Genomic DNA, 12,748 nt, shown 5'->3' on the forward strand with positions numbered 1-12,748 from the left:
TAGTTGGTAGTTATTGGTAGTGGATGGAAGTTATGGGAGAGTGATGGAATGAGATGCTCCATGTATAAAAGTAATTATAATGATATAAAAGTAATATGCCAATTATATATATAATGATATATAATTAGATGGAGTTATACTTATATTTTTCAATAATTATTTTATTTATTGTTGGATCAAAATTAAATGATTTTAATTTTAATTTAATGATAAAAATAATTAATTATAAGAAAAAAATTACGGTTACAACCGCCCTCCTAAAATTCAATTATAAACCTGAATGATTTATTTACCAGTTTAGCAATCAATACGTTTTTCAGAAGCACAATAACAACATCATATATCCTTTGCTTACTATGGTTCATAAGAAACCACAAAATACTTACATTTTAGGAGTTACTTATTTGAGTTCATCCATATCTTCATCTTCTTTCCCCTGTAGGAGAAAACGTACTGATTTTTCACTTGCATACTACATTTTTAGTTTTTATACATAAATAATTATTTTTAATTCAATTTCTCTAACATACAATAATTTCATATTAATGTTATGGAATATGTTATTTTACCCTCTCTCTTTTTTGTCTATTTGTATCTATTACTCTTCAATATTATTAGATCAGAATATCAACTATCTTAATTATTTTTCTCTCGTGTTGATATGGAATTGGGAGTGAAAAAGTAGTTATGTGATCAAATTCCTTACCAAATTCTTTTCGCTCTAAGTGATAAGAAGCCTGAGAGCCCTCGGAATAAAAAAAAAAGATTTGGGAGAGCTGCCCCTGAAAAGGTTCGACAAGTGCTCTATGGGGATTAGTCTTTGGTTACGGTTGGAGGATATCTTGAGATTACTCAAAAAAAAAAAATCATATACCTTCCTTTCTCTGGCTTATTTCATCATCAATAATGAGGGGTTGTGATCAAATAACATGATCATATGTTCACTTTTTCACAATAGAGGATCCAAATTTAACGAAATTAGAGAATAGTAAATTGGTAGATAAAAATAGACAAAAATAAAAGAAAAGAAAAGAAAAAGTTATTCCTAATTTAAAATGGGGGAATGATATTATAATAACTAAGTTGTGTTACTACCATGTTACTACCAATCAATCTCACCGTTAGATCGATTATGTTGATCCAACGGTTATATTTATTTTTATTTTTGTACGGTTATGATTCCCAATATTTAAAGTGAAAGCATTAAATATGAAAAATCATAACCATACAAAGGTGAAAATAAATATAAAGTATTAAATTTGAAAAATCATGACCATACAAAGATGAAAATAAATATAATCGTTGATCAACATAATTGATTTAAGAGTGAGATTGATTGGTAGTAACTTGACAGTAACATAACTTGATTGTTAGAATATCTTTTACCACTAACATGTTAAAAAATAAATATTTTTCTAACATTTAAGAAGAAGGGAAATAAAAAGTGCCCCGCAATGGAGTCAAAGTAGAAGAAAGAGTTAAGTTCACCAACCCAACACCACCGGCGGCGCCGCCAGTGATTTCAATTTGATTGCATTGCTTGCACTCTCCTCGCCATCTTCCAATGGCGGCCACCGTAACTGCAATCCGAACCTTGAAACTCCATTCTCCATTTCCTCCTCAACCAAAAACATTCTTCCCAACAAAACCACCTTCCATCTCAATATCTCACACTCACCACACCTTCCGCCCTAACAAACTCCTCCTTTCCGCCGCAACTTCCGGAGATGCAACCGTCTCTTCCAACGGCACTCCCCCTTCTCCCACGCGATCAAAGCACGTCCTCCCCAAATTCTGCTTCTTCTTATTCCATTTATGCCTAGTAATTATTCTGATTTGCTATTAATTAATAATAATAATGAAAATGAAAATGCAGGGTTCGGAGACACACGATTTCTGTGTTCGTTGGAGATGAGAGCGGAATGATAAACCGGATTGCGGGGGTGTTCGCAAGAAGGGGATATAACATCGAGTCACTCGCTGTTGGTCTCAATGAAGATAAGGCTCTCTTCACCATTGTTGTGTCTGGAACTGATAAGGTGCTGCGTCAAGTTATGGAACAGCTTCAGAAGCTTGTCAACGTTTTGAAGGTTCATTTCATGCCATGCTATTATATCTGTAACTTGCTTTTCGTGTGTTTCCGTTGGATTATTTTGTGTTTGGGAAAACAGTTTAATAATAAAAACTGTAAAGAACCAATTCAACCCAAAAACTTAAGATGTTAAGTGAGGCTACATTAATGGTTTTATATATTTTATATAAGGTTTTATATATCTCAACACGCACCCTTAAACGAGAGCTTGAAGAATGAACAATGCACAGGCCCACTTACTTGTGCGAACAAAGAAATTCCACTTGAAAGAAAGTGGGGGGCGGCGAGAATCGAACTCGGGACACGAGGGTCTGATACCATGTAAAGAACCAATTCAACCCAAAAGCTTAAGCTGTTGGGTGAGGCTACATTAATGGATGGTTTTATATATCTCAACAAAAACATTAAAAAGAGTTAACATAAGGTAAACTTGCGCTGGCTGGTTTATGGTGCTCATGTCATTTGTTGACCAGGTGGAAGATCTTTCAAATGAACCCCAGGTAGAGCGTGAATTGATGCTAATAAAAGTGCATGCTGATCCGATAAACCGTGCTGAGGTACCTGCTTAATGATTTGTGGGTGTTGTGTGCATTTACATATCTTGTTCTTGTTTATTGGGCATATGCGTGTGTGTGTGGTTTATTTCCTTATTTGTTTCTATTTATTTATTTAATTTTTTTGCTATGAAATTTTCAGATAAGTTGGTTGGTGGACATCTTCAGAGCTAAGATTGTGGATATCTCGGAGCATTCGGTGACAATTGAGGTTATTGCTGGACAGCTTTGGATATGTTTTAATCTATAATCCTCATGTTTTAATGCATGTTTTCTGTTCATATGCAACCTGTAAAACTAATTGTGATTGAAGGGCATGATCTGTATGCATTTCATGTAATTGCTGCCCTGAGTTGCATCATCATCTGTCTCTTTACCCATTGATCGTTGTGTCTCAGAAAGCTTATGTTTGTCTTGCTAAACCTTCTTGCATTCTGTTGAATTCTCTATTAATTTATGCCTGTAAGTTATACTTGGATCAAGAATTGAGAATTTTTGTTGGTTGATATCCTAATGTCTTCATGAAGTTCTCTTTTTGTGGCTATATTTGTCCTATTGCCTCCTAATAATAACACATTAAATTTATGTATTTACAAAAAGTTTTGATAGTGCCTCCTATATGTGTTTTAACACTACTCAAAAGTAGGTGTAATTTTCTGAATTGCAAACTATTTGAAGCTTTATCATTGCTATGGCTCAAATCTTTTAAACTGTCAGTGGATTTAACAGTGCTGGCTGTGTTGTTACATAGGATTGTTTGACAGAAATTGGATAGAAGGTGGCAGCGAATGGAAATCATTGTATAGCCTCCTCAAAGTTTTGGTATCTAGCTGCTAGGCCTTCGTTTAATGGATGGGATTATTAATTGGCTGTGGGCTTCACCATCAATTGGATTGTACTTGTAAAAAGGGAAAAATAATATCATTGTTGTTTTGTTAAGTTAATTATTGATTATTGGAGGTATAAATTGAATTACAAGAGCATGTTACGGTGCCTTGTGATCGGCTCATGTTAGGAATATATTACATGTGTTGATGTAGTCTTTCTTTCATTGCATAAATAAAATAGTATAATTAGGATACTAACGTTGGAGTATGACTGTATTGCTGCTGAAATGGCTGCTTTTATGTTATTTTTTTGTGCTTGATTTCTTGTCTTTCATTCTTTACATGATTAGGATTTGTCTGTCTTTAAATAATATCAGGAAGTAATAATGTGCCGATTGGAGCTGGGTAGATATTTTCACCCTTATTTGCTTAAGTTTTTTGTTTCATATTTTCCTTTCTATCTAGCAATTATTTATTCATCACCATTACCATTTTTACTTGCAATTTATCATTAGGTATTCTTGGTGATACAAACAGGTCATAATTTCAAGTGAGTTGTTTTGCAAATGTTACAGGTCACTGGAGATCCAGGGAAGATGGTTGCACTTCAAAGAAATCTAAGCAAGTTTGGAATTAAAGAAATAGCCAGAACTGGAAAGGTTGGAAAGTTCAATTGAGTACCTAAGAAATTTCCTTAACTTTTATCTTGTCCACTTTCTCGTTCATTATATTGTCAGATTGTGCAAAATTTACTAATCCATTAACATCTGATTATGTAATTATACCTAGATTGCATTAAGAAGGGAACAAATGGGTGCATCTGCTCCATTTTGGCGGTATTCAGCTGCTTCTTATCCAGATCTTGAAGCAAAAACAGCTATCAATGCCCTTGTGGGAGTGACAAGTAGGAATCCTATTGGTGAAAATGATAGGCCCGTCGGGGTATGAGCTCGCGTACTCTTTAACCCTATCATTTCCTTTTTAACCGATGATTGGAACACTTCAACTTTAAATTTGAATATAATCACTTGAAATTAAATAATTGGCAAATCCTATCAAAAGTGTTAGATTTAGAAATCATGAACAAGCTTAGTTTCCTGAAGTAAAATTATATTGGGTGAATTTTGCACCATGGTTTCAACACCTATGCTTGTCTCAAATACTACTAGCATTCCAGCTAATGATCTTCACAGTTGAACACCTTTTGTCCCTCCGCTTCGGAACAGTTTTTGATAATTTGTTAGAAAGGTTTTGGTAAACACAGGCTGAAATTTTATGGTAGTTTGCAGTTTATGCCATTCTTTCTGCATCTGACTGCAGTTCAACGGCCTCATATTTAAGAATGTAACTTTTCCCTTAAGCTTGTTGAGAAATAGGATTATGTTTTTGCCTTCTCTTTGATATCTTGCTTATTGTCGTTTTAAGCGAGTTATCATTTCTTAGATGTACTTATGCAGCCTTTCTAAATGTTCTGTTATTTCATATTTCTTGCTGTATCTTTTTTCCCTTATTTTAGAGAATATCTTACCCTCCACATAGCTTTACTTTCCCTTTCTCATTGTTTTCTATAAAAAAAAAGGCCACTGGGTCCCTCATATTGATTGTGGATTGTGGTTTGTAACTTTGTAGCACATTATCCATACATTAGTTTTTCTTTCCCTATATCCAGCTTCCCTTTGGCATCAGAATTCAGAGCAATTATTTTATTATTGTTGCATGTCTTGTTGTAGTAGAAATTGAATGATGTATTCTACATCACTCTCCATGATAAAAAGCCAAGCATCAAATTATGTTGTTGTTGGATCTTTACCGTCTTTGTGTAATATCAATTGTTTAATTTTTGAGTTTATAGAATTTCTATGACGGACTAAAGAAGAACAAATCTGTAACTACTGCACAGAATGAAGCAAATAGTGACTTAAATGCACTCCATTATATTTTCTGTCCCTTCTGTGCTTAGCTGTATTTGATTATTCAGATCTAGTCTCTGACCTTTTCTTTTCTTTTGAAATGTTTCTTTGTGTGAAGGGAGATGTTTATCCTATAGAGCCTTCAGGTGGTTTTACATTCAATCAAGTACTTGACGCTCATTGGGGTGTCCTCAATGATGAAGATGTAAGATGGTTTATTGTTTCTCATTGTCCTTCAGTGTATCCCTTTTTTGTTTCCTTGCAATGCATTGTAGATGTAATGATACCTAAGTCATCCTCATTTGGAGTTTCTTGTTAGTGTTCCTTTACTCGATGATCTCCCTTAGGAGTTTAGAGTTTGATTTAAATAGTAATGAAGTTTCTATTTCGTTTTTTGGTTACTCATTTGAATAAATTCATTGAGTTGTATACTTTTTTTTGTTGTAGTTTGAATAACATGACAGGAACCTTGCTTTATTACCATTATGCAACTCTAAACTTATAATTAGTCCATTTAGGTTAAGCTCATGGTTATTTTGACGTGAAGTTGTTAATTGCCCCAGCTTCAAACACTTCATACCATTTCTAGCCATTTAAAATACTTCAAATTGGTTAATTAGCTTAAGACAGGCTGAACATGGCTTATCCTGGTATCGAGGTTTCATATCATTGTATTCTTGTGGTAGGATAAGATAAATCCTGCATGTTATGTCCTTCTAAGAGATTTAGCTACAAATGCTAGTTGGCTCATTCTATTCCTTTTCCTTTTTGCGGTTCAACTTCCCATAGCTCAGGAGAGTTAAGCATTTGTTTCACACTTCAGTGTTTTTTGTTAAAAGTATTTGGTAGCCGAAGCTTGGTATTTCAATACAAGTTTTTGCTTTGTGCAATTTCATTGCTTTAAAAACCAGACTGGACTGGCCTATTCAACCAAAAAACCGGTGAACCAGTCAAATGACCGGTTTGGACAACCCAGAAAACCTAGCAATCAGAGAACCTGTCCAAAATTGGTAAAAAGGGGTAATAACCATTGGTGAAAAATAAATTTGAACTGGATTATTTTTTGTTATTGTTATATTTTATATATTTTTATTCAACCAAAAATATTTGTTGAGGCAAATAGAGGATCACATATGGATTGCTATTATATATCCTTTTATTATTGATTTTCATCTTGCAAGAAATATAATATGGTCCTTTTATGCTGATTTAAAATTTTATGACTTAATTTCTTATGATTGTATATTAGTTTATTACTTGATATTATATAATATTTAAAATGTGTATTTAATTATCACTAGTTCGACCATGGTTCAACCATAATCAGACCAATAAACCATGAAGCAATGCTTTCATTGGGTCAATGAATGGTCCGGTTTTCGAAACAACGGCAATTTCTAACTGATTTTAGAGAAGGTCATACGATTTATGATATTTTTGCCATTATTTTCTTGTTTTTACATTTGCTTTAGTTGAGTTTTTATGATTTGTCTTTCTAGAAATCAAGTATTAAAGGCTTGGTTGAGTGGACCAAATTGTATGAATCTTGTTACATTAGTTCTTCACAAAGCTTTTCACCTGTAAAGTCTTAAAACTCTTAATGTTAATTAGAAATGTTTTATTGTTGTAAAGAGTCCAAAATGTAGTTTAATGCTCGTTGTACATTAGCATGTGATAGAATTCAAGGTCATAGGACAAAATGCTAGAAAGCTTAAAAAAAATGAAAAGGAGAGATTGATAAAAAATAGAGATTCTCTGAATTCTGAATCTGGAGATTTGTTATTGTGTTCATCTGTTAGATAGATTTGAATATATATACATCTGATTAACTAACTTAAGATTAACAGAAAACTAACTGAACTGATTTGACAGCTGCTATTCTAACTGAATAACAGAACACTAAGTAATAGTTATAGAACAGCATTTAATGTTCATGGATAATCTCAATGACTTGCATATTACTATCTTACTGTTGGGATAATGCCTTCAGACTAGTGGAATTCGATCACACACTTTATCCATGCTTGTGAATGATGCTCCTGGAGTTCTCAACATTGTAACAGGGGTTTTTGCTAGAAGGGGCTATAACATTCAGGTTTGCTTCTTCAGTGTTGTTTTTAACTTTTATATCTGTGTGTAAATTTGCATACACATAGTCTAGCATTTTTTTAGTTTCTCTGTTCTGTCATCTACTTGAATCTGCCTTTTGTTATTTCCAGAGTTTAGCTGTAGGACATGCAGAAGTTGAAGGACTTTCTCGACTTACAACCGTGGTTCCTGGGTCAGATGAGTCGATCCGCAAGTTGGTGCAGCAACTCTATAAGCTAGTAGAACTGCATGAGGTTAAAAATCTCCACCAAAAAAATGCGTCACATCCTATGAATGAACTGTTTGCTTTGAACTTTATATTTTTTTAGTATTATTGTTTGTAGTATCCTATAGCACTTTGAGTGTGGGTCTCCTCCACCGGTGTCCTAGTAAACACAAATGGACATATCCAGCTTAGTCTGACTTGACCAGAGTTGTCTGCAATTTTACCCAACTAAGCTATTTTCAAGGAGATTTGTGGCGAAACGTTGAAAGTGGTGGATCTAGGCTGATGCCTGATAAGTGTAGAACTGTAATCCCTAGATATGATCCTATTATTGTAAAATTAGTAGTTACATTGTACAGCGTACTAAATTTCAGCAACAGTGAAGATTCAGGTGTATTGTGTGTAGGATTTGAGCGTAAAGTGGCTAGTCTTTGTAAATCTTCATTGACCGTGGTGATTTTTCCCTTTGTTTTTGCCCATGGACATAGGCCTATAGTTCACAGTAGGTCAAACCACGTTAAATTCTCTCTCTTTTTCTTCTCCTTCGTTTCTGTTTGTGCACTTGGTTATAACAAGATATTTGTCTTGGAAGCCAGTATTGGGATTAAATAATGACCTATTCAGTAACAAAATTGATTAGTTACAGAGTTAAGTATGTGAGTGGATTTTATGTTTCCTGATATTATGTGAATAATAGAAGAGTATTATGAAATTTGAGTATCTTGTACTTGCAATGCAATAACATCATCTTATATAAGGAACCTTACTAGTTTCTGGGTGCCTTGATCTTACGGATTAGTCTTTATTCAGGAATTTCAATCCAAAAATATTTAATATTAATCTCTTACTTTAAGCGTAAATCTTTATCTTCCTTTTGTATTTAACCATTGAAACAGTATTGATTGAGATAGTGCATAAATATCTAACCATTTTTTATAATAAGAAAATATGGCCATTTTATAGTTTCTGTATTTTAACTGATATTTCTCCAGGTTCGTGATATCACTCACTTGCCATTTGCTGAGCGAGAATTGATGCTAATAAAGATTGCTGTAAATGCTGCTGCACGACGTGATGTCCTTGATATTGCCAGCATTTTCAGGGCTAAAGCTGTTGATGTATCTGATCATACAATAACCCTCGAGGTGGATTTAATTTAGACTTTTCAACCAAGTCATACAGCATCATATTTAGCATCAACATAATAATGATACTAATAGTGGATACTACTTTACCGTAAGAGAATGTTGAATTTAGCAACCGCGTTGTACTTACAAATTGTACTAATATCAATTTAGTTTAGCTTAAGTTTCCCATGCTAAAAGGTCACAGGATCCTGCCCTGTTGGCAGTTTAATGTCTGTTAGATCTTGCATCAAGATTTTTTCCAACGGTCAACAAAGCTACCACCAATAAAGCAGGGTACTAGTGCCCCAATTGACCGTCAGTTTATCATGTAGGTTTTTTTCTAGGTCATGAGAATAGATAACATCAAGCTATTTATTGAGCATCCAAACATGATAATAATCGGGTTGTGCCCATTGTCTACAGCCTTCCACACCTGTTCCTTTTCTTTGTTGAGGTGGCTAACTGTCAGCAACGGAGTTACTTCTTTTCTCATCTTAACGGATAATTTTAGGTTTCAGCAGGCATTATACCCGACCTTTGTAACTCTTTATATGATCCTTCTTTCAGATTAAATATTAATGATAAAATTGGGGCACTGAGATGATGCTTTTCCTCAAAATGCGTACCATGGAAATTAACAACTGATGACGCTATATTGGTCCAAATTTGTTGACATTGTTTTCTAAGTTAATTATTTCTTCCTTCCAACTAAGGGTATGGTTATTAAACAGTTGGTTACTGCTTTTTAATTAATGAGGTTAGGCTGATGACAGAAAAATTGGGAACTTCATTTTTTTTTTAATTGTTGAATTTAGTTATTTAATTAAAAGTATGTCTTAATTATATAACTCTGATAAATATAAGTGAAATTACTGACTTCAGATTGACGGATCCTTTAGTATTTTCATATTGTTTCTGGGAATAATTGATATGCTCTTATTCCAGCTTACTGGCGATCTGGACAAGATGGTTGCATTGCAGAGATTGTTAGAACCATATGGCATTTGTGAGGTTTGTCTTATAAATCTTTTCCACTCACATGGTATATATTTTGCTGAGACAATTTTCTTGTTTAAGTACTTCATTACATATGCTACCAGAGTCTTATTTGGTGCGTTTGCTGCCCTAAATGTATTCCTTAATTCTGTTTAAGATGGTTTCTTTGTTGCTTGTATTTCCTTCTGGGGCTTTCCTTTTTTTTTTTTTAATTGAGTCAGAAACTCTTTTATGCTGGTCTTAGCTATGGTTGCATTGTTTCCTTTGGATGCTTTGTAGAGGAGAAAATGGGATGAGTGGTTCTAGACAGACGGATAGATTAGTCATTCTTAAATGTCCATGTTCATTTTATATCATCTATGAAGGACACTTAACAGCCATTATTTTACAAACCAAATTGGTGAGTAAAACGGTCTAAGAAAAGGTTTAAGAGTTAGCGTTTCAACCAGGGTTTTGAATATATGTATTTTTTTGTTAAAATACAAATATATATGAAAAATATATCAAATATTAAACATTTTTTATGTGAATATATAGGAAAAATATAAACAATTTGAATTAGTATTAAAATATTGACTTGTTTTTAATAAAAATATTCACTACTGTGTAACGAGATTTTATATACAAAATTTAACAAAAGAAACTCCTAAAACGAACTTGTCTCGTAAGCAGCGGTTTATCTACTTTGAAATTTTAGTGGGCTAAGATCATGCACTTTAAATTTGAATCATGAGTGAAAAAACTCTACTTGCTTCGTTTTTTAGAGCTGGCCCTAGGATTCACTTGTCATGATGTTCTTTCTGGGTTTGATTTCCTGCACATGCTGTACTTCATCCTGAGGATTCAAGGTTCAGATTCCATTAGGAACAAGTGGGATGCGATTTGTAAGAAGGGATAAGCTCCTCCTGCTGAATAAGCCTCTAATTGACAAAAGAAAAGACATTGTTGTTTTACATTCTATCACATTACCAAACCTGTGCTGGATCAACAGTTTGGTGCTGAACCGGTCAGTTAGTACCGGTTCAAGGCTAGTATTCTTCAATTGTGGTTCAAACATGTGATAGGACCGGACAACTGGCTAGTTCAGCCTTGTTTTTTAGACTATGATTTATGGTCTTGCATCAGTGCTCCTAATCCAGTTTTTCTAACGTTTGTTATTGGTTCAGGTCGCAAGAACCGGGCGCATTGCACTAATCCGTGAGTCAGGTGTGGACTCCAAGTACTTGCGTGGATACTCTTTTCCTTTCTAGTTTCTTCGCCAGGGTGAATGTCTTCGGCTTGTAGAGCTTGTGCTCTCTCTTAAGTTGTGCTAACTGAATCTTGCCTTCTAAATTATAACGTAAGTCTTCCAGTGCTTTGCAAATCTAGGCTTCGAATGACATGTGAGGTTTTTTTTTTATTTTTATTTTTAAAAAAGATTTCCTTTTTCCACCTTTGTTCTTTCGTTATTTTTGTTTTTGGTAAAATTACAGTCACCTGTTCTGTGCAAAACTAGGTAACTGGGTTGTATGGAATCGGAAGAATTCGCCATGATATATCTGATCCATGTATAATATCATGAAAAATGGATACAAATTTTTGGCTACATACTTAGTATTAGTATCGGCAATAGGTCTGAAAAAATATCTAAAAATATGAAATTTAAATATTTGTACCCTATCGAAGAAAGGAACCGCGCTATATATGTTAGGAATAGATTCTATTTTGTGAGAGTTGAAAAAGCACTATCAATTGGGCTGTGGTCTTGGTACTCAAGATCATATTGCAGGTTGGTTTAGATGAAGGTGAGTTAAAATGATTAGGTCCTTGTAGGTACTGGTGTGCATGGTTTAATTCGGCGGTTCTCTTTGCCGAACTGAATTGGAAAAAATAATTCAGTTCTGTGAACTGAATTGGATTATCACTGAATGAAATTAGTATGAATTAGTTCGGTTCAGTTTAAAACTAGTTCTGTATTGGTTTTTAAACTCATTTCTAAATACAAATAAAATTAAGAGTAAAGTTCTTTTTGGGTCTCTAACAAAAAAATACGGTTCTCACTTTTATCTCTTACAAATACAAAAAATTCATATTAGTCCCTTTTTAGGGACTAAATTGGGTCTTCATTGAATTTTTAAGGGATCATATTTCCACAGAACTGGAATTGTAGAGGGACCAAATGTTGACTTTTTTTTAAGGAACAAATGTGGGGACCGTATTTTTTTAAGGACCTAAAAGGGGTTTTACTTTAAAAATAATAAAATGATTAAAGAAAAAAAATAAAAAATAAAATAAAATATAGAAATGTTACTGAAAATTAAAAAAAGCAATAAATAATTAAAATATATGAGAAAAAAACTAAAAACTAAATAAACAGAAAAAAAAATAAAGAAAAAAAAGAAGACAACAAATAAATAATAGGGAAAACTTCAAAAATCTCCAGTAATTTTACTCATAATCATTTACCCTCTCTCCAAAATTTTGAATTATTTATCCTCCTGACTTAAAGTTTTTTATCATTTACCCCCTCACTGAAAGGGGTAAATGATAAAAAAACTTTAAGTCAGGGAGTAAGTGATAAAAAAATCTAAATAAGGGCGTAAATGATTCAAAATTTTTGTGAGGGGAGTAAGTGATAATTAAGAAAACTCATAGGATTTTTTTGAAGTTTTTCCTAAATAATAAAAGAAAAATAGAGAGGAAAAATAAAAATAAATGAAAAGAGAAAAAAATAATTCGATTCATGGACTGTTTTCAATTCAAGAATTAGTTTTTAAAAACAGTTTAGTTCAAGAAGAAAAATCAATTCTTTTTAAGTCGTGTTTTTTTGCACATTCCTAAAATTATTTTTTGAACCTAAATGAAAAAGGGGAAGGATATTGTAACAACCAAGTTATGTTACTACCATGTTACTACCAATCAATCTCACCGTTAGATTGATTATGTTGA

The 12,748-nt window shown here is 33.3% G+C and overlaps 1 protein-coding gene across 1 annotated transcript; it reads left to right on the forward strand.

Annotated features, from left to right (window-relative positions):
* Positions 1-1,465: 1,465 nt before the first annotated feature.
* Positions 1,466-11,225, forward strand: LOC133309006 (acetolactate synthase small subunit 1, chloroplastic-like). Its single transcript, XM_061509746.1, has 12 exons — positions 1,466-1,776; positions 1,877-2,090; positions 2,566-2,649; positions 2,789-2,857; positions 4,049-4,132; positions 4,263-4,415; positions 5,502-5,588; positions 7,374-7,478; positions 7,603-7,725; positions 8,690-8,842; positions 9,770-9,835; positions 10,987-11,225. Exons 1-12 carry the CDS (start codon positions 1,565-1,567, stop codon positions 11,068-11,070), a joined length of 1,434 nt encoding a protein of 477 aa, XP_061365730.1. The 5' UTR covers positions 1,466-1,564; the 3' UTR covers positions 11,071-11,225.
* The last annotated feature ends 1,523 nt before the right edge of the window (positions 11,226-12,748 follow it).

This window comes from Gastrolobium bilobum, unplaced genomic scaffold (assembly GCF_033153095.1).
Source record: "Gastrolobium bilobum isolate Gb01-03AN ecotype WA unplaced genomic scaffold, APGP_CSIRO_Gbil_v1 utg8041, whole genome shotgun sequence".
Classification (NCBI taxonomy): Eukaryota; Viridiplantae; Streptophyta; class Magnoliopsida; order Fabales; family Fabaceae; genus Gastrolobium; species Gastrolobium bilobum.